The sequence below is a fragment of the Diaphorina citri genome, unplaced genomic scaffold (assembly GCF_000475195.1).
Source record: "Diaphorina citri unplaced genomic scaffold, Diaci psyllid genome assembly version 1.1 scaffold89, whole genome shotgun sequence".
Taxonomy (NCBI): Eukaryota; Metazoa; Arthropoda; class Insecta; order Hemiptera; family Psyllidae; genus Diaphorina; species Diaphorina citri.
The window spans coordinates 49,258-71,705 of NW_007377526.1; the positions used below are offsets into that span (position 1 = coordinate 49,258).

Sequence of the window (22,448 nt, forward strand, 5' to 3'; positions counted from 1 at the left end):
AGAGAAGGACGACAGGATAGGAGAAAGCCAGCCGTTCCGAGAACAAACATTATCCCATCAGGATGAAATTCGCCCCAGGTGGGAATCGAACCCGCGGCTTAGCGCTTACAAGGCAGACGCACTACCAACTAAGCTAACTAGGCTGGCAAGCAATAATTATGTTGCTGTTGTTTCAGCGGGTTTAGCTTTAGCTGATGAGTCATGGCAAAATAGGGAAAAAATATCTTTTGGCAAAATAAGGGGAAAACAGGTGTTTTGTCAACCATACACGAGGGTAGGCCATGTGCCATGGTTATTGGCTCATCTTCAACCACAGTCAACCATCACCATCGTAAGGACCTTATTCTTTACAAGAAGGTCTTGTCTTGCAATATTTTCAATTCCATCGCTGAATTAAATGGGGAAAAAATGTTAAGTAGAAATTTTGCTTTGCAGACGATCCAGTTATCCATGTATATGTTTATGTTATTCAAGCTGTACTAGTGTCTAGTGTACTCCCTGTTTGGTATTCTGAAATGATATGGACACAAAACGAAGTTAATTAAAGTGAAATACAATATAGGTATCATTGAAAATAAATTGCATAAAACAATGTTTTGTATACGTATATTTAATATTGAATAATAGGTCATATAAATAAAAATTTGAATAAAATACTCTTTATAAAAAACAAGAAACTTCAAACAAATTAATATAAGGTTAGGTTATACATAGCAGGTAGATATGCCTACTCCACATTAATATTAGTAAACATGAAAGCTGTTTAGCCATCAGACATGAGTTAATAATTTTACCAATTATTGTAATGTAAATTATTAGTACGTTTTAAAATAACTAGGTAGGTACCTACTTACATAATAGAAACAATAAAAAAAAAATTAATAACAATTATGTAAAGGAGATTCTCTCCTGTCTTATGAAACTTGTACCGATAACCGATAGTATACTTTTATGGAGGGGTTCGTTAGAGTTCCTATGATTTTTTATTTTTATTGCATTCGTTTGGAGAATAAAGGCCCAATTTAATAGCCAGTTCTTTATTTTGGCGAGTCGTTATTTTTGCAGAAAAAGGATTAAATGGTGTTTTATGAAACTTTTTGTGTCCTATACCGTCTGGTTTTGTTTTTGTGTTTTCTGACCCATTGTCAGTTTGATTGGTTTCAACTTCCTCAGCAATATTAGGTATACCAAACTTTGTCTGTTCGTTCGCACCCAAATTCTCATTAATAGGCCGGTCTGTATGTTGATTGTATGTGTTCCTAATGGCATCCATACTGCTCATGTCTTCAACGTCCTCTGGGTTATTTTTAAGTTCTTTGGATTCATCTATTGTTTCAAAAGATAGCTTGCTACTAAAACTCCCTAATTTCATTGAAGAAAAGTCTACCGAAGATGAGAACCATTTTGTATTTTGTTTTTCATATTTATTGTAACACATGTCTAAAGACCTTTGCTTGTCAATTGATTTCCAAGGCTTTTCATTGTCTAATCTCTCATCTAGTATTGTGGAAGAATTTCTTCTACTTTGTATTCGATTTAAAATTTCCGAGTTCTCATTCAAAAGTTTAAGTAAAGCCAAGTCACTACTACTTCTTCTTTCAGTCTTATGTCCTGTCTCTACATCCAGATCTAATTTTGAAGTCTCGTCCAATACATCCACACTGCTTATTTCTTCAACGTCCTCTGGGTTATTTTTAAGTTCTTTGGATTCATCTATTGTTTCAAAAGATAGCTTACTACTAAAACTCCCTAATTTCATTGAAGAAAAGTCTACCGAAGATGAGAACCATTTTGTATTTTGTTTTTCATATTTATTGTAACACATGTCTAAAGACCTTTGCTTGTCAATTGATTTCCAAGGCTTTTCATTGTCTAATCTCTCATCTAGTATTGTGGAAGAATTTCTTCTACTTTGTATTCGATTTAAAATTTCCGAGTTCTCATTCAAAATTTTAAGTAAAGCCAAGTCACTACTACTTCTTCTTTCAGTCTTATGTCCTGTCTCTACATCCAGATCTAATTTTGAAGTCTCGTCCAATATTGTGGCATTTTCTGTCAACGGTTTGATTTTATTTGTGTTGCTGTCTTCCGCAGGAGTAGAGTGGTTTGGATTGTTTCCTAAGACATTCTTTTCAAACTCGGTATTATGATATACAGTCTCATGTGATTTAGATTCATTAAATTCATATTTGACTTCTGAGTGACTATTCTCAACATGATTGTCCTGATCCTTATGACTATTAGCATATTTCAGCTCGTCTAATTTGTTATTCAAATCAATGAGTGCGTCTGTGTTATGACTAACAATCTCCATTTGAGGACTTCTACTTCGTAAGTGAGTCATTTCTGTTTGTAAGTGGGTTATTTCAGTATGTAAGTGGATCATTTCACTCGAGTTTCTTTCATTATCTACAGTAAGAGTAAGCTCATTGGTTTCAGTCTTATTCACAGAAGATTCTAATGTACCTAATTCTACGTCTCTAACAGATAAGACACTATTATCACAAGGTAAAGTTGCGTCACCTACGCCATCCAATTCGATAGGGGACACGGATACTGATGAACTAGCAGAAGCATGAGAATTATCACAGGCGAGTGCATTATCAACACTCTCTGGACTAAAGAGAACTTCCGCAACTTCGGGGACCTCGGGGGCAGTCTCTTTGGAGGGCACTGGAGATTTTGTTTCATTCACTCCAACATCTGAATCGAAATCACTCAATCTGTCTGGTTCATCGTCACATAGCTCAGTGGAACTAGATGAAGAACTGCATATGCTTTCTCTTCTGGAACTTGTGGCTGATATGGAGTCCAGGGTGGTGTTACTCACCTCACTCAGTATTGTGTCACCTGCAAATGGGATAAATTGATAAATATCAATTATAATAGCTAATCAAGAATCTTGGTGATGCGAATTCCTTGAACAAATTACTTTTTTACTTTCCTTATCCTATAGGAAGGAAAGTAATGTAATCGGGTAAAATTTTCGATGGTTAGTTTTTAGTGCCAAAACCCGTTTTTCCCTTGTTAACTTTACGATAGAACAGTTGCTTTGCTAACCCGAAACCCAGTTTACTTTGTCAACTAGCCCATTTCATTAACTTACTTGAACAGGATGGTACGACGGATCTCTTGTTTTTGACTTTGGGTTCGTCCTTCCAGTGAATTGTCTCGCCTGATTCTCTTGGCCGCTCTTGTCCTTGAACATACGAACATAATAAATTGGAAAATTATTGCGGATTTACATGTTTAAAATTGAAAGGTCTTAGTGACGGGGGTTTTACCCTCCATTCGTCGACAAGCTGCCTGCCTTCTCACACCTCAGTGACCTCACCTAGTCTGAGTGAAACCGGGAAAGCCAGCAGCGCGCGATTGTCCATAAAATGTGGTCACATATCCGGATAGTAACCACGGGCAACGTTGCTTAACATCCATTGAGACTTGATGCATTCAACTTGCTATCGCCGCTGCGCTGACTGATAACAATCTAAAATTTAAGTCTATACCGATATACCTAATCCGAAATTATTTCGTTTGGATGACATTGATGATGATGGTTATTTGGTTATTCTGTCAGTAGTTAACATGTAGTCTATTAGATCCTAAATGTACTATCAACCAATCAAGGACTTACTTCTGGGTCTCAGTGAAGGAGGTATAGATCCTGGCGGAGGTCCGGGCCTTTTTCCTTTCATACTGAGGATGGCATTTTTGCCTTGGAGCAAATGATTGACCGTGGGTGCTGAGTTTGGCACGGATGTGGAAGATGGTTGACCGAGGTTGACAACGCCCTCGTAAGCAGCTGAAATCCAACCAATATGCAATGTTTGAATAACTATTGAAATTTAGAGATGTGTGAAGGAGTGAGTGAGTGAGTTAGAACTACTTTTTTCACTATTTTCAATGGACTTCTTACTCAACAACTCAGGTCCTAAAACATATGATTCTCTTTTCAACTAGTTCAGTACCTATTGGGATTTATGAATAAAATACACAGAAGCCATTGGAGTAATCAAATTTAATTAAAAAATTGTAAGTTATATTTATGTATATGTATAGGTACTCGTATTTCTCTAAACCACCGACCACTGAATTTTTCTCAACACCTCAACAGTACTCGAAATTTTCAAGTCACTTTTGCTTTTTGTCATCCAACCATCTTGTATAGATTCATAATTTTGTCTGCAAGGAAGAAAATCCATGAAATTTGAAATAACATTTTGTGGAAACATGTCCAGAAAATACACAATTATGTTAAGGCAAGAGAAAAATACATATTTATGGTAAGGCAAGGGAAATATATATTTATGGTGAGGCAAGGGAAAAATTGGCGTGCCAAAAGGCAAAAGTTAGTCTGGTTATAGGAACCTAAACTAGACTAGTGTATTATAAAAAAAGAGGAAATTTTATTTGTAAGCATTGTTGCTTACTATTGAAGCTTGCTACACAAATGGCAAATGTTATCAACTCATCATACTGCGACAAATTGTATGCCTTGATTTGAACTCGAACCACCAATCTCCAGATCCGAAGTACACCGCGAACCACTTCTTAGTTACTTACCATTAAAAATAATATGTGCCTGTCTCTGGCGTTCCCTCAGCTTACAGTATTGCTTCTTGAGGGCTGAAATGTCGAGAGCGATTTTCTCTCTATCTTCGCTTAGAGTGGGGTAGGAAGATGTTCTGGACGGTGACATGGGACGGGACTGTGATGAATCTGAAGAACAGAAAAGTCCTTAGTAATTAAATCATTAATATTATTTGTGGAGAATCTGAAAGCCTCTTTACATTTTTTGTGGATATCACAGCGCAAAGAGCCTCCTTGAGGCCTTGTAAACAAAATTATATCAATAAAGGGGTGCTCTATTGATCTGTTGGTCTAATGGAACAACTTGTTCTAAGCTGACAGTCTGAATTAAGCACTACATAACTACTTTATTAATTGTTATTTCTGGAGTTTTTCTTTTTATATCGCCTACTCATTCAAAAGACAACTTTTCATTTAATTTGTCTGCTCGTCTGTTTGTTCCGTCACAAGTCTTGAACAGTTTCGATTTTGATGAAATTAGGTAAAAACATTTAAAACATTAGTTTTGGGCCCGAGTAGAATAGGATCTACCAGCTATTCATTGCTACTGACGATGACGGCCGGGTTACACCTCTTGAAGGCAATAAATCATAGGACACTTGCCTGATTTTCTAGACTTGAAGAATCCATATGCCGTAGCAATGTTGGCCACTTTGTCTTCTTCTTCATCAGTGTCCTCCACTTCATCTTCAGCATAGAACAACCTCAATCCTTTCCTAGCAACCTGTGTCCATGGTGTTATGTTGTACAGGTACCGCTCTCGCATCTCCGTCAATTCAGGTAGACTCATGGTGGTTATGTCCTGAACAAAAAATTAGACTCACGTTCTGAATAAAAATTAAGACTCATGGTGGTTATGTCCAAAAATTATTGAAAAAATGTTCTAGTAAACACAAGCCTAGTTAGCTTGGAGGGTAGCGCGTCTGCTTTGTAAGCGCTAGACCGCGGGTTCGGATTTTATCCTGAACGGATAATGTTCGTTCTCGGATCGGCTGGCTTTCTCCTATCCTGTCCTCTTTCTCTCTTCGATTTCGGGACGATGAGACTTTAGCAGTTTCAGTTCCCTCTATTGAACCTCTTAAAAAAAAACATTAGAAACCTACCTTGATTAAATTATTGGCATCTATGGTACCAAACTCTAACATCTCCCTAGTGAGGACTCCCATGATACTGTAGAACTCATCAGCACTTTCCACCATCATGATCCGACTGAAATGTTTGCAACAGAAGCCAAAATTCAAAATTAATAAATGGTCTTGGATGTCGTAAAAATCTAGCAACATTAAAACACAAAATTGATTTTTGCTACACCAGCAACTGCAGGTACATTGCGTAAATTTTTTATTTTATTTTTTTTTTTTTTAAGCTTGGGAAAAAAAACTACGCTACGTCTTGAAGTGACGTTTTGTAATTTGTATTTCATTTAAATTTGTTAACTATACCTAATTAAAGAAAAATTCCTCATTTAGGGCACTAATTGCGCCTAAAAAATTAACTTCTTACTGTTAAGTAGGGTAAGATAACTTACTCAGATAACGAGTTCCAAATGGCTAAAGCTGTCTGTAATAGGATGGCGTTTCCTTCTAGGAATATCAAATCCCACACCCGTAGTACTGTTGCTTGAGGAAGACAATTAGAGAAGAGCGTGAGAAACCATTGCATCGTGAAGACATTGGTTAGTGGAGGTTCATAGCTTGTACCTGTGAAATGGCAAATATTTGTCATAAAACACGATAGAACATCGATACACCTACATTTTGAATCTTTGGTTTTTAATGCTTCCGATGTACCAACTTATTCAACAGACATCCATGATAAAATCTATGTATTTTGAAAACCATCACAATAAGACAATCTTAGCATAGCATATTGAATTCACCTTTTCCACGATTCTTGCAGTGTAAGTACCTACCACCCATTAAATTTTGTAATTGACACATCCACTAATTTTACAATTCCCTTGTGCTCGGTGAATGTTGTAATGGGGCACAACCAAATGAAAATTTTTTTCGAGATAGAGTCCTATTCCGATGTAAAAGTACCCAAAAAGTGCATTGGCGCACTCAAAAATTGGATCTGAAAGAGTTTTTATTATTATTATTATTTTTGATTGAACGTCTATACCTACTTAAACGTGGGGTCGAGGAGATTAGAACACATCACATGCCTTCAGGCGCACTCCATTGATCAAGGGTCTAGCTTGCCCTTGAGATCAATTAACTTGAAGAAACCATTTACTGATGAAAATTCGTAATGAAACTAAGTTGAACTGTGCAATACAAGTTCAGCGATTACTGATGTTTTCCATAGGTGGAAGACAACTATCCCCCTATTCTCCTACATAGGCGACGCGAGACTAATTTCAAAGGAAAAACAAACTTTTTTCGAATTCGATTTCCCAGTGAGATTTGTCTCTATTTACCCAGGCACTGGTAATTACTGTAATTTGAGCAGTGATGAGAAGTGGACTCGGAACTTAAAAGAGGTACCTACCTAGTGAAATAATTATAGTAATTTGAACAATTACATGTTCTATGTAGTTATCTAGTGTGTTAGTTATGTTACTTCTCATTCAAATTACTTCCCCTCACCCTACCCTAAATTTGGTAAAATTTGTGATTAGTTTTTCTTTGTCTTTTATTATTTCTTTAGAATATAAATTAGAATACAAGAAACTTATACACCTGATCAGTTATACCTGACACCTGATGAGCACACACACTATCAGGTAGACCTGACAGGTACATCTGAAAAGGTCCGAATGTCAGGTCTACCTGATCCTGATGAGCACACACACTATCAGGTAGAACTGATTCTATTAGGTAGACCACCTGATCAGGTTTACCTAGTGAGTGGCTGGTCTTACCTTGACAGAGTCCACTTCATTTCGGTCCATAACTTGAAGTATGAGTGCAGCCAACATGTTGAATCCCTGGCAATAGCCCACCACTTTGTTCCATCTGGCATAGCCCAGGAGAACTCGCTTCAAGACAGCTTGGTTCTGTTGCCCCGAGGCGCCACAAAACAGGCTGCAGCCCGTCCGGTGTAGATCCTGATGATCAAATAGAAATAAAGTTAATTGAGGCATGATCTGGAAGGAGGGCATAACTGCAAAAACATAGTTTTGAAATAATCGCGTGTAAAGTTTTTATTTTTAAGAAAACAATGTTATAGGTTCACAAAATTGGCCAAAGAGATAGAAAGACTGAAAGATGATTCTTTCACAGTCATGTTAAGGACAAAATTTGCTATTGTTCGAAAAAGGGTTTAAGGGACATTAGGGACACGGTGTCAGTGAATTTTGTAATATTGACACATCCACTAATTTCACAATCCCCTCCCTAGTAGTGCTCAGTGAATTTTGTAATTTTGATACATCTACTAATTCTCTCACCTGAATCTTTAGAATCATTCTGAAGTTGCTCCAAATGTTTGGACAGGGCAGGTAACTTGACTCGGAGTAGGTCTCGGAACACGGCCATATCCACTGACAGGCCTCGTAAGCTGTTGGCGAAATAGCTCTCTGGTAGGACGCCTTCTATTAGGTAGATCATCACCTGTAGACAAAAAAGAAAAAGAAAATTTTTATTGATTTCAGGGTTCATATGTCACCTTACCTTCTGGGCCATCGCATGCTGTTAGCTTTTCCCAGCACACCTCTGTGGCTGAGAGGTCACTGACTCTCAACCCGGAGGTGCTGAGTTCGAATTCCGGCCAGGACCGAAATTTTCTAACCAAACTTATCCGTTCTTGGATAGGCATGGGTGTAGAAGCCCGGCCTCACTCAGGCTGGATGAGGTTATTGTCAGGAGGCACATAGCTTTTCGCTGAATAAAATCAGGAGGTACATAGCTTTTCGCTGAACCTGCCTCCGTGGTGTAGTGGTCAAGGCGCTCGCCTGGTAAACAGAAGGGCGTGGGTTCAATCCCGGCCGAGGTATGGAATTTTATCCTCAATATAATTTGAGAGACGTTAGGTACCTTTAGTTAGAAAGACAGTCAAAAAGAAAAGGGAAAACTATGATGAGAGATAGTATCAAAAAGTTATATGTGTAGTCAAAACCCCACAGGAAAAGAAAGTAAAGGATGTTTTCTGACTAGAAATTACGAGAGGTGAAGTTTTGAGTTCCCGAGGCCACTGGCCACACGTGGCAATGTAAAACAAAGGTGAAATCAATTTGTTTCCCACAACGGTCAACTTTCAAGTGTAAATACAAAATAATGAAAATACGAGACTGGTTCATTTTACCCTGCATGTAAAAAAGTGGGATGAAGAACCTTAAGGATTATAATTAGGATTATTAGGGAATCCTTTGATTCTTTTGCACAACTTAAACGGTCAACATTCAAGTGTAAATACAAAATAATGAAAATACGAGACTGGTCTATTACCCTGCATGTAAAAAAGTGGGATGAAGAACCTTAAGGATTATAATTAGGATTATTAGGGAATCCTTTGATTCTTTTGCACAACTTTTACAACCAACGCTTTCTCAGAACTTTTGTCACCACGGGGAAAGAAAGGAAATATACAGGTGATAAAATTTAATACATCATTAAAGGGCAAAAGCCGAGGAAAGGGGAGGAGAGAGCTGAAAAAAGGAGAAAAAGGGAGGAGAGAGCAGATTTTCCGAAGGTGGAAAAATAATGGAGTTAGGTGTACTAGATATGAAATTGCGAACGCGTTTGCGGAAATTAACATTTTCATTATTATTATTATTATTATTATTATTATTATTATTATTATTATTATTATTATTACCTAGTTTTTCTTTTTTTATTTCTTATACGATTTTTTTTTCCTACCATTAGGAATGCTGAGGTTGTCATTCCATTTGTACGTTGGAACAAAATATGGAGAATTTGAATATAAAAGGAAAATATTGCATGTGATGTGTGATATGAGTTGCAGACCTCTTTGAAGTTCTCAAAATTCATGAGATTGACATGTGGGACACGAGTTTTGTACTCGTGTTATTTTACCCTCTGAAGGTAAAAAGGTAATATTGTGGGATTTGTGGGGCAACAAAGCACGGAGGTAAAATATGTAGATATGTTTGAATTTGTGGGAAAGTTCTTTTTACCATTCTGTTTTTTGGACTTGCACATTGTTATGGTTCTAAAGAAAAATGAACACGTCACAAAGGGATCTAAACAGAGACTGCACATAGCTTTAGGCTAATTTCATTAGTTCAATGAAATATTAGCAACTAAACCATATATTCTGATTTTGATACTAAATTAAAGTCGTTGGTTTGTATCCTACTTCTGACACCATTTTGACTTTATTTGTTAATTTATTAATTATTTATCTGCCTGGAAGAGACTGACAAGAAACGCCGACTCTATTTAAATAGGAAAAGGCTAGGAGGAAGAAGAAGAAGAAGAAGAAGAAGAAGAAGAAGAAGAAGAAGAAGAAGAAGAAAATTATTATTTCTTTTTCTTTTTTTTTTCACAGGAAGCACAAAAAAATTTGACGCCGGTGGGCATTGATCCCAGGCTCCAGAGGCCTAGCATAATAGGGAACATCAGGACTTACCTTCACGATTTGCACCCCCAACTCCTCATCATCTGGATTACTCCACTCATTGAAGCATAGTTTCTCCGCCTGAACCCAATCAACTCCGCGGGACATCAAATGTTTCTCAGCAAGGGTCAACCACAACTGTGAACATGGGACAAATTGGTAAAACTCCTATCACTAAAAAACCTTGACAGTAAAACTGTGCCCCTAAAAAACTAACGAGCCCTTTATTTACTCGTATACCAACCGAAAATGGAACATTTATTGCTCTTAAATGAATTCGTTGAACTATGAACTTTCATGCCTCGGTTTGAGTTCGAATCTTTGCCTTTCTACTTACCAGACGAGAGCTACACCACCGAGGCAGGTATTAATTATGTATGCAGGAATAAATTTGATTTAGCTATTCATTTTTTTTTTTTTTTTATGTCAGGATTCTCACAAAGTGAGCTCTTCCATCCAACTTCAGCTATTATTCTACCTAAAATAGCGTTTTCATTTGGTGACCTGCATGTTTTATTTGAATAGAGAAGCATTGTTTTGACCTCTTATTTACTATTTGATTTTCAATTTGTTTTTCCATTTGAAAACATACCACATCCACCACAACAATACCCACAACCTACAACGATGGCTACATTTATTCATTTGGAAAGTGTCAATGTTGTTTCTGTTCCTCCTAAAAACAAAGGCAAGAGTGTGAGGTATAATATTTTATATTTACGAAATTACTACAAACTCTATTTTTGTTTTATTCGAAGTAACATTATTAACACATTAACAGTATATAGTATTGTTGTATGGGTTTTCAATTTCCTGTGAGAATCCAAACTACAAGATTGCATTCTAGGGATCCGGGTTCGATTCCCGAAAATCTTATTTTATCCGTAACAAAGCTCGGGAACAAGACCTATTTCTTATATAATATTTTATCAAGGGCAGTGTGAAGATGTGTCAGCTCAAAGCAATCACCCTAGTTGGGGCTGATTCAGAGGCTGACGAAAAACGCCGACCCCGTCTGTACATAGGAAAAGGCGAAGAAAAAGAGTGTGAAGCTGTGAATGATTTCATTTATCTCACACACAACGAGCAACATAAACACAAATCGACTAAGCAAATTGAACCAATTAGATAAAAATAAAAAAAAACTTCTCTCCCTCTCTGAAGTTTTGAGAAAACAAGGGGAAACATTTATAACGTTGATTTGTTTCTTCCCCATTCTCATCACTCCCTCCCAATCTTCATTCTCAACTCTCCCTCCCTTCAAATCTCTCTTCTCTACCTCCCACTTTCTCCCTCCCCTCTCTTCTCTGCCTCCCACTGCACTCTTATCTAATTTTCCTTCTCCACAGCTCTCTCTCCCTCCCTCTCACTGTCTCTCTCTCTTCCCCTCTCCCTCTCTTTTCCTCCTTCCCTCTTTCTCTCTTCCCCGTCTCTTTTTATTCATCCGTATGTCGCCGCTTTCACATAAAAGCATACAAGCACCGTCTTCCAATTCATTGAGTATTGCATTTCTTCCATTGTATTTCTTTTCATTTTTCGTTTTTCTCGAACTACCTACTTATGCATCTTCTTTCCTATGTCTTTTACTATTCATCACAACTTTATGCTCTTAAATCTGCACTATTTTCTCTGTATTTCTTCTTCTTTTCTATCTTTCGTTTTCTCAAACTAGCTACTTTAGCATTTTTCTTTTCTATTTCTTACTATTCGTCACAATTTTATTATCTGAATCCATTTTCTCTCTCCTCTCTTTCTTTGTCCTCCTCCTTCTTCTCCTCCTCCTTTTGCCTCCTATATCTCGCTCATTATATCTAATATCATTGTATGTACATAATTATCTAATCAAAACACACAGTACAAACAATATTTTTGTGTTATTGTGTATCGAACTGGGAAACATATTCGATGTTGCCTTTTTTTTTTTTTTTTTTTTTTTTTAAACAGTTTTATGTATTTTATGTAAATTTCAAGAGCTTTGACAGAGGGAGCTGTAACTGCTAAGACCTTTTCGTCCCGAAATCGAAGAGAGAAGGAAGACAGGATTGGAGAAAGCCAGCCGTTCCGAGAACGAACCTTATCCCCTCAGGATAAAATCCGGGCCAGGTGGGAATCGAATCCGCGACCTAGCGCTTACAAGGCAGACGCTCTATGTACTAGGATAACTAGGTACATATGTACGAGTTGTATTTAGCATTCTATGTCTTAAGCCACAGGAGCTGACAGACACGAAACTTTGGACTTCTGACGCCAGAAAAAAAAAAAAAAAAAAAAAAAAACCCCCCCTCTCCACCCACTTTGGTAACCCATTGGTCAAACCCCTTGTCTATTAATCATAATCAGAGCTCCACATGCGCTTGTCTAAGTAGGAAACCAAGGGACCGGCAATTTTTTCCCACGTATCCAGGGTTTCCACTTAGACGGGTCCGACTTAGACCGGTTCGACCCTTGTTTGGTCAAACCCCTCGCCCATCAATCTAAATCAAAGCCCCACATTCTCTTGTAAATAGAACGAAATATACCTTGTTTATACTGCCAGCATAGGATTTTTTTCAACACCATCCCTTTTCAGGGACCCCTGGGGCTGTTCCCTGGGATCCCTCCAGGGTTTGTCATTCGTATAATTATGTGGAGCAAACACTATTAATTGGAAAACACGGGTTTTCCGTCCCTCCCTCGCTCGGCGGTTTTCCCTGAACCTGTCCTACCTTCTATCAGTTTCAGTTGCAGACTCTAGTATACATACGAGTATGCATGATACATTGGATGTCTCTACAGGATGTTTGAAATTCTGGGTCCGCCCCCAAAAAACAAAAGGATGTAAATTTAAAAGGTTTTTTTTTCTAACCTTTTTTTGATATAAAAGATAATTTGTGAATTAAGTTTAGAATGTAAATATCTATGTAGACCGTCACAAAACAACTAATGATTTATCCCTAAGATGTGTCCACACATCGATGTTGTCGAGGCATTGTGAGGTTTCAGACGACGTTGACTATGTGTGAACACAGCTTTAGATCCTGATTTCTGAGAGTCTTTGATATTCTTATCAGTTTTTCGGCCGTTATCGGTCATTAATAAAATTGTCATCTCAATAAATGACTACCTTTTGCTCATTTCCCATGTCCTTTATTTCTACGCAACTACGTAGAAACCTTTTTCTTTAATTCTCGTGTTTCATTCTCTGTTTTGTTTACCTTTTTGCTATAAAAAAAGGAGAAAAAACCTTCATAACAGATTCCTTTACCTTTCCTACATCATTCCCTAGGTATCACCATTCCCTTCTTTTTCCTCCAACTCTCTTTCTCCATGCTTGGAGAAAACAATCTACACAATTTCAAGCTTGCCTCATTACCTTCATACATCTCATTTGTATATTATGAGTTTTTAGCGCCTTCTAGCACAGCTTAATCTAGACCACCAAGGTCTGTGTCAAGCTGAAGTTAATTTATTATCAACGCCAGCAGAAGAACAACATCTCTAGAGAATATCTTGAGCTTTCTATTGTTCAGTTTTCCAAAATTTGTATATTTTTTCATGTAGTTTTCTTCTTCTTTTTCAGAAAATATGTTTTCCTTCGTTTTATAACTTAAGGTAAAACATGTTCCTTTGTGAATTTGTTAACAAGCAACTCTGGATAACAAATAAGCAGTTGTATTTTATCAGTTTAGCATAATATCGCTGAACTCTCTCTTCTTCTTCTTTTGAACAAAAATAAGTGTGTAGCTACATGTACTTGTACATGTCCAGAAATTCGATTTACCTTTAGAATAGATACGGGATGGGACTCAAAACAGACATAACTTAAAATTAAACATTACCTACACACTCTATAGGCGTTTGTAAATTCCCCCGATTTCATATACCAAATTTCATAAATAGGTGATGGTATAGGTAACAAGTAACAACAGACTACCAGAGAAACTTTACAACAGACCATCAGAGAAACTTTACAACAGACCATCAGAGAAACTTTACAACAGACCATCAGACATACATCTCTCATTTGTATATTCTTCATGTAGTTTTTTCCTTCTTCTTTTTCAGAAAATATGTTTTCCTTCGTTTTATAACTTAAGGTAAAACATATGTTCCTTTGTGAATTTGTTAACAAGCAACTCTGGATAACAAATAAGCAGTTTGTATTTTATCAGTTTAGCATCATATCGCTGAACTTTCTCTTCTTCTTTTAAACAAAAATAAGTGTGTAGCTACATGCACATGTCCAGAAATTCGATTTACCTTTAGAATAGATACGGGATGGGTCTCAAAACAGACATAACTTAAAATTAAACATTACCTACACACTCTATAGGCGTTTGTAAATTCCCCCGATTTCATATAGGTACCAAATTTCAGAAATAGGTGATGGTATAGGTAACAACAGACCACCAGAGAAACCCTTTATAGGTCCACAGATCCACTTTATCAATGGGATTCATTTGCAGAAAAATTAGGTTCATCCATGTCTGGAAGTATTTACGAAACCTTCAATACCATCAGCATTTATTTCATGAAAGTCTCTCTCCTATTTGATTTTAACGACCTTTGTCTTTTTTTACGCTAAATCTTGTAGTCGACAAAACGTACGAGCTACTATTAAAACGAAAGTAAAAGTTTTTTTTTTCTTTCATAGATTTGCTCTTGTAATAAAAATGCCTTCAGCCTTTGTGCACAAACCTTTCTTCCTACCATTCAAGTCATAAAAACTGGATTTATAGGATTTTTATTTTTAGATTTCTACTTTTAAAAAAGGCCTTTGAAAACCTATTGCAAGTTGGAATGCGAGAAAGTTATTCGTTTGAATGTGTGATCGTGATTGGCAAATGATCCCAATTTGTGTTATCGTGATTGGCAAATGATCACATGGAATTCATGGTAACCTTCTGGTAGATGTAGGTACTTACCGGCCTACATTTCTAATAGGTAGGTAGTATTCATTTTGGGGGGGACATCATGAGACTTATTATTCCTAGGCAAAATATGGGTACCCTACCAATCTACCTGAACTGCCTGAGGTAATAAAAATGAAATATTCATCCACATCAGCATTAATTGCTTCCTTTTTCCATCAACTTTGCCTCTCTTCTTTTTCTTCCCTATTTTCTCTCCGCCTGTCCTCATAATATTTTAGTTACAAGTATTTTCAATAACAAAAGATATGTCAATCATCGTTCTAGTCTGTGCTCTACTACATATATTTCCTACTCCTCTCTCTTTCTGCTTCATACTTTATTTCTTTCTTTCCTTCTCCTCCCTCTTCCTCTTTTCCACTCCTCTTTCTACTTTATTCATTTCCCTTTCCTACTCCTTTCTCTTTCGGCATCATACTTTCGTTATTTCCCACTTCTCTCTTTCTTTCTATCCTTCCTTCTCTCTCTCCCTCCCTCTCTCTCTCTCTCTTTCTCTCTTGCGTCCCCTATTCCCCACGTTTCATTATGTTTCTTTCAGGCTATTCTGTATAGCATCGTTTCCTCTTTGCCTACAATGTCTACTCCTCTCTGTTTCATTTTCTGCTTCACTATATTTCCTACTCCTCTCTCTTTCTGCTTCATACTTTATTTCTTTCTTTCCTTCTCCTCCCTCTTTCTCTTTTCCACTCCTCTTTCTACTTTATTCATTTCCCTTTCCTACTCCTTTCTCTTTCGGCATCATACTTTCGTTATTTCCTACTTCTCTCTTTCTTTCTATCCTTCCTTCTCTCTCTCCCTCCCTCCCTCTCTCTCTCTCTCTCCCTCCCTCCCTCTCTCTCTCTCCCTCCCTCTCTTTCTCTCTTGCATCCCCTATTCCCCACGTTTCATTATGTTTCTTTCAGGCTATTCTGTATAGCATCGTTTCCTCTTTGCCTACAATGTCTGCTACTTCCTCCCTGTCCATTACATCCATTATAGTTTCCTTGCAGACTAGTTTTCGTCATCTATCATCAACTTCGCTTCGGGCTGTCGTTCTTCACAGTCTGATACATCTCCCTTTCCCCATACTTGTTTTTACTTCCTTTACCTATACTTATATAGATCACATAATAACAATAAAATCTGGTGTGAACATCACACGACTTTCCTTATCCTATTGAATGATGCTTATTTGGATGTTCTACTGTAAATTTTACAATATCTCTAAAAACAGACAGACACAAACACACACGGACCAATGGCTGAAACTTTGGATTTAGGCTCTAGGAACCTCAAAACGTTTTTTTGGCACTAAAAACTAACCATCGAAAATTTGACCCGATTACATTACTTTCCTTCCTATAGGATAAGGAACATTCTACGACCGACATCATGCGAGTCTAATGAAGCCCTTGTTTCATTGCTACTAAATAAAACGGCCCGCCGCGCCGTGCCGCTAAAACGCTTTTCTTTCAAGTTATTGTTGGGTTATTGGGTACTTACAGTTTTTCGGAACTCCTGTGGGATGCCACCCGCGAGTCGGGCCACCATTTTCATGGCGCTATGCCATTGCTCAAACCCGCTCTCTCCAGGACTTGGTGATACACTGAACTTCATTTTGGTGTCTTCACCTGAAACAAGCAAAAACAATATGTGTATTGATAAATTTTTATTGTTGGTGTTGTTGCCGTCGTCGCGTCGGTGGTGTTCGTATTATTGGTGTTTTTGTCGTTAGTGTTAATGTTGCTGTAGAGACGTTTTTTCAATCAGATATCGCCCTTGCCTTGGTAACATCTTTTGGATGAGTGCTTTTGGCCCTTGGTCCTGGATACAGTATAAAATGCCATGTCATCCTGGCCGACAATATCTAAACTAAATGCCTAAAGTATTGCTGTAGAGGAGAGTAGATCCTTCTGTTGGTGTTTTTCCCCCTTTTTTTATGAGTTTTTAGCGCCTTCTAGCACAGCTTAATCTAGACCACCAAGGTCTGTGTCAAGCTGAAGTTAATTTATTATCAACGCCAGCAGAAGAACAACATCTCTCCACCAAAAAACTGTCGAAAACCGCTAAAAAGCGGTCAAAATACCGCCAACTGCAGCACCTGTCTTAACCAAAAGTTTCGTGTCGCATCCTTGTCATATTTGACAGTTGCATACCAAATTTCAAGTCTCTCTACCGTTTTCGAGATATTTTGTTTACAGACAGACACACACACACGGACCAATGGCTGAAACTTTGGATTTAGGCTCTCAAAACGTTTTTTGGAGGAACCTCAAAACGTTTTTTGGCACTAAAAACTAACCATCGAAAATTTGACCCGATTACATTACTTTCCTTCCTATAGGATAAGGAACATTCTACGACCGACATCATGCGAGTCTAATAATGAAGCCCTTGTTTCATTGCTACGAAATAAAAACGGCCCGCCGCGCCGTGCCGCTAAAACACTTTTCTTTCTAGTGTTTCACCGCCGTTAGTCAGAGATTACGACCTGCTGGTAAAACAGTTTTCTTTAGTGTTTCAGCGTCGTTAGGCAGAGATTGGGTTATTGGGTACTTACAGTTTTTCGGAACTCCTGTGGGATGCCACCCGCGAGTCGGGCCACCATTTTCATGGCGCTATGCCATTGCTCAAACCCGCTCTCTCCAGGACTTGGTGATACACTGAACTTCATTTTGGTGTCTTCACCTGAAACAAGCAAAAACAATATGTGTATTGATAAATTTTTATTGTTGGTGTTGTTGCCGTCGTCGCGTCGGTGGTGTTCGTATTATTGCTGTTTTTGTCGTTAGTGTTAATGTTGCTGTAGAGACGTTTTTTCAATCAGATATCGCCCTTGCCTTGGTAACATCTTTTGGATGAGTGGGTATTGATAAATTTTTATTGTTGGTGTTGTTGCCGTCGTCGCGTCGGTGGTGTTCGTATTATTGGTGTTTTTGTCGTTAGTGTTAATGTTGCTGTAGAGACGTTTTTTCAATCAGATATCGCCCTTGCCTTGGTAACATCTTTTGGATGAGTGGGACATTAGGTACCTATAGAAAGACAGTCAGAAAGAAAAGGGAAAACTATGATGAGAGATAGTATCAAAAAGTTATACGTGTAGTCAAAACCCCACAGGAAAAGAAAGTAAAGGATGTTTTCTGACTAGAAATTACGAGAGGTGAAGTTTTGAGTTCCCGAGGCCAAATGAGTTTTTAGCGCCTTCTAGCACAGCTTAATCTAGACCACCAAGGTCTGTGCCAAGCTGAAGTTAATTTATTATCAACGCCAGCAGAAGAACAACATCTCTAGAGAATATCTTGAGCTTTCTATTGTTCAGTTTTCCAAAGACAAAGGTCGCTTTCCTCGGGAAAATTTGAGTCTGTCATAAACTTCATCACTGTAGGTATATCTTTTTCAAAGCGTTGATGTTTCTTTTCTTTTTTTTTAACAGGCTTTGCGAATTCTTAAGGTTGTTTCATAGTGTAGGTAGGTACTGGTACATAACTCATAAGAACGTCAGGTCTCAGCATGATTTATCGTCCTATGGGGAATAATGAAAGCTGAAGCTTGCTTTTGTTTTGGCAACAAAAGTGCCTGTGTACTCTGAACATAGATCAAAGTTGCGTATTTTTTGTGTTAAGAACTTGAGACAATAATGAATATCTCGTGTACAAGATCTAAGAGAAAAGTTGGAAAAGTTTTGAAGAAATAACATCAGCCTTGTGTTAAGAACTTGAGACAATAATGAATATCTCGAGTACAAGATCTAAGAGAAAAGTTGGAAAAGTTTTGAAGAAATAACATCAGCTTCATTAGGGAAATTCCCTTTAGCACTTTGTTCTTCCGTGGTTTTGTATACTCGAGTATTTTCTTCGTTGCGTTCAATAAAAGGTCGGTGTGGATTTTATCCTGAATGTTCGTTCTCGGAAGGACTGGCTTTCTCCTATCCTGTCTTCCTTCTCTCTTCGGACGATAATACAGTCCTTAGCGGTTACAGTTTCCTCTATCAAACCTCTTTAAAAAAAAAAAGTTCAACGAGCCCGCGACAACCCTCAGCCATATGTTGGCGCGACCCAGCCCGGCGCGGTTTTCTGTGTCCCGACCTCAATTCATTACAGGTGATACCGCCACAGAGATTTGCGTTCTGGTGTAATGGCTGGATTACACAAGACCAGTAGGTCCAGCTACTGAACTCGCGTGAACACCACTGGCGTCCAGTAACATCCCAGTGCAATTGGGGACAAAATGCACATAAATATATGTAAATTCAGCTTTTTCGGATAAAATATTTTCGGACTCGTTTGTTTCGCAAATTTTACGTACCTACATTCCAAAAAATACGACAAGCAGGTAATACAGACGCTTTCATTGTTTCCCCACCCCCTTTTTTTTACTTTTTCTCCTCCTCCTTCTTCTTTTTCTTTTATGATTCCTATTCTTCCACGGATAGTACCTAAACCCCCACTTGAGCACAAAGAAATGGGGTACGCAATATCTCGAATGCATAAATACTTGAATTGAACTTCCGCCCTGTTCTTCATTTTCCACTTTTACCCGCCGTGCACTCTTCCATACATTATTACGTTCTACGATCTAGGATTTTACCTCCGGCTTATGGTTTTCATAATATTCATATTGAAGCGACATAGACGGTATTACGAGTATCATAGCGTTTATCGCTCAGAATTTCAGATACATCTTCCAGGTATCATTTTAACAGTGGCGTAGCGTCCATGTAGGGCGTGTATGGCGGCCATACACTCGAAAATTCCACTCAAATACCCTTAAATTATTGTATTCTTATTAGATAGATATTGTGATAGAAATTAGTGTCCGCCCTACACTTGGAGTTAGACCACGCTACGCCACTGCATTTTAAGAACCTTATCAATGGATTTTTCGCTTTTTTTTTTCTCATTCATAAAGACGCATTTCTTCTTAGTTCAATTCACAAAAGATCTAACCAGGTCGTAGTGACATAGGGCGTTTATTGAACCTTATCAATGGATTTTTCGCTTTTTTTTTCTCATTCATAAAGACGCATTTCTTCTTAGTTCAATTCACAAAAGATCTAACCAGGTCGTAGTGACATAGGGCGTTTATTAAAGAAGATGGCCCTACTTATACCAATCTTCCTTTTCCAGAACTTTCACCTCTCTTATAAAGGACAAAGGAGGTGAAAGTTCGAGAAGACATCAATTCCTCTTTAATTCATCGACGGTGTAGGTACCTACCTACTACCTACTTATAACAGAGGTAGAAGTGTGATATTAGATACGTGATGTATGTAGGTACTTCAAAATAAATATTGAAGCCTTCGATGTATCAGTGTAGGTATAGCATATTTTAAATTCGATGTGGAGTACATATTTACCCCCCAAAAAATACCACTTCGTGGCATAAAAAAGACCCCGCCAAGTCGTTCCTCCCAAAATCAATCAAGTGCCCACAAAAAATAAATTGAGCAAATGCTGTAGGTAGGTACCTACATACAGGTACATAATACAGCTAAATCTATAATCTTTATTTTGACAAGTTTGATATGAATGAGTTATATTTTTGAAACTCTACATAGGTAATGCCTGCAAGCAAAGATTGGAACCCACTACTCGTATATCCTAGCACAGCTTTTATTTTGTGAAAATTCCAATTTTGTAAATCCCTAAAGGCAAAATTTTACTAGTTGTTCAGTGAACCGTAGAACGCGCACCGAAAAAAGGCACTTGGACCCCCTCCAAAAGGCAAGCGATTGTGTCCAAAATCTAATTAGTAAAATTTCATTTATACGTAAATAGTATGTCGAATTTTATGTTTGTCGAATTTTATCCAAATTGGATTAATTGCTCAAGGGTGGTACATACAAACAAACTAAAATTTAAAATCATTGCGTAGGTAGCTAAATCCCTAAAGGCAAAATATTACTAGTTGTTCAGTGAACCGTAGAACTCACACCGAAAAAAGGAACTTGGACCCCCTCCAAAAGGCAAGCGATTGTGTCCAAAATCCAATTAGTAAAATTTCATTTATACCTAAATATGTCATGTTTGTCGAATTTTATCCAAATTGGATTAATTGCTCAAGGGTGGTACATACAAACAAACTAAAATTTAAAATCATTGCGTAGGTAGGTATTAACATGAACTTAACTTCACGAATTGGGTATTATCAAATTTGTAGTTTCCTCTAGTTAACCTGACTCGGTTTTATAGTGGTCAAAACAATTTTGTTTAGTTTGAGATAATGGTCAAGTACAATATCATACATATTTCTGGACATGGTCTTCACTTGACTGGAGTGGATTAATGTAGTTTCCTATAGTTAACCTGACTCAGTTTTATAGTGGTCAAAACATTCGCCTGGTAAACAGGGAGGGCGTGAATTCAATCCCTGCCGAGGTATGAAATTTTGTCCTCAATACGATTTGAGAATTTGATCACAATAATGCACGGGGGCACGGTTGGTCCAGTGGTAACGCCTTGCTTTTCATGCAGAAGGTCCCGGGTTCGAATCCCACCATCGACAAAAATTTGTACTCGTTTTTCGATTGCAAATATTTCAACGGGTTACTTTCTAGGTGTTCTCGTGTTGACCCAGCACCTAAATGGGAAGTATTGTGTCTCTTCTCGCCCATCTGATGAGAGGCATACTACGGGATGGGCAGAGTGCAATGAGGGGAAAGAAAGGTAGGTGGCACGCCGCCAATGCAGTGAAGCAGAAGTAATATCCCTTCGCCTCCACCTCCATTTTCACTTTCGTCTCCACCTTAACTTTTGCCTTCACCTCCATCTCCACTTTCGCCTCCACCCCTACTTTTGCCTCAACCTCCATTTTCGCCTCCCCCTCCATTTTCACCTCCACCTCCATATTCGCCTCCACCTTTACTTTCACGTCCACCTCCAATTTGCCTCCACCTCTCTTTTCACCTCCACTTTCATCTCCACTTTCACCTCCACCTCCATTTTCGTCTCCACTTTCACTTCCACTTCCACTTTTGCCTTCACTTTTACCTCCATCTCCACTTTCACCTCCACCTCCATTTTCACCTCCACCTCCACTTCCAATAGGTTAGAATAGGTTAATTCAGGTTAGGTTAAGTTAGGTTAGATTAGGTTGGGTTGGGTTGGGTTAGGTTAGGTTGGGTTGGGTTAAGTTGGGTTGGGTTAAGATAGGTTGGGTTGGGTTAAGTTAGGTTAGATTAGGTTGGGTTGGGTTAGGTTAGGTTGGGTTGGGTTGGGTTAGGTTAGGTTAGGTTAGGTTAGGTTGGGTTGGGTTAAGTTAGGTTGGGTTGGGTTAAGTTAGGTTGGGTTGGGTTAGTTAGGTTGGGTTGGGTTAGGTTGGGTTGGGTTAGGTTAGGTTAGGTTGGGTTAGGTTAGGTTGGGTTGGGTTAAGTTAGGTTGGGTTGGGTTAAGTTAGGTTGGGTTAAGTTAGGTTAGATTAGGTTGGGTTGGGTTAGGTTAGGTT

General features: G+C 38.1%; 1 protein-coding gene across 1 annotated transcript in view; it reads right to left on the minus strand.

The window, feature by feature from the left end:
• Positions 1 to 911: 911 nt before the first annotated feature.
• LOC103524237 (TBC1 domain family member 30-like) overlaps positions 912 to 22,448 on the minus strand; it is a 46,224-nt gene continuing 24,687 nt past the window's right edge. Inside the window, exons 3-14 of the mRNA XM_026833339.1 lie at positions 17,566 to 17,693; positions 10,129 to 10,254; positions 7,448 to 7,642; positions 7,080 to 7,083; positions 6,119 to 6,290; positions 5,694 to 5,799; positions 5,194 to 5,392; positions 4,564 to 4,719; positions 3,635 to 3,802; positions 3,107 to 3,199; positions 2,017 to 2,850; positions 912 to 1,629 (exon numbers count right to left, since the gene is read on the minus strand). Coding sequence (XP_026689140.1) covers positions 974 to 1,629; positions 2,017 to 2,850; positions 3,107 to 3,199; positions 3,635 to 3,802; positions 4,564 to 4,719; positions 5,194 to 5,392; positions 5,694 to 5,799; positions 6,119 to 6,290; positions 7,080 to 7,083; positions 7,448 to 7,642; positions 10,129 to 10,254; positions 17,566 to 17,693 — 2,837 coding nt within the window. The 3' untranslated portion in view covers positions 912 to 973. The remainder of the gene's footprint in view (positions 1,630 to 2,016; positions 2,851 to 3,106; positions 3,200 to 3,634; positions 3,803 to 4,563; positions 4,720 to 5,193; positions 5,393 to 5,693; positions 5,800 to 6,118; positions 6,291 to 7,079; positions 7,084 to 7,447; positions 7,643 to 10,128; positions 10,255 to 17,565; positions 17,694 to 22,448) is intronic.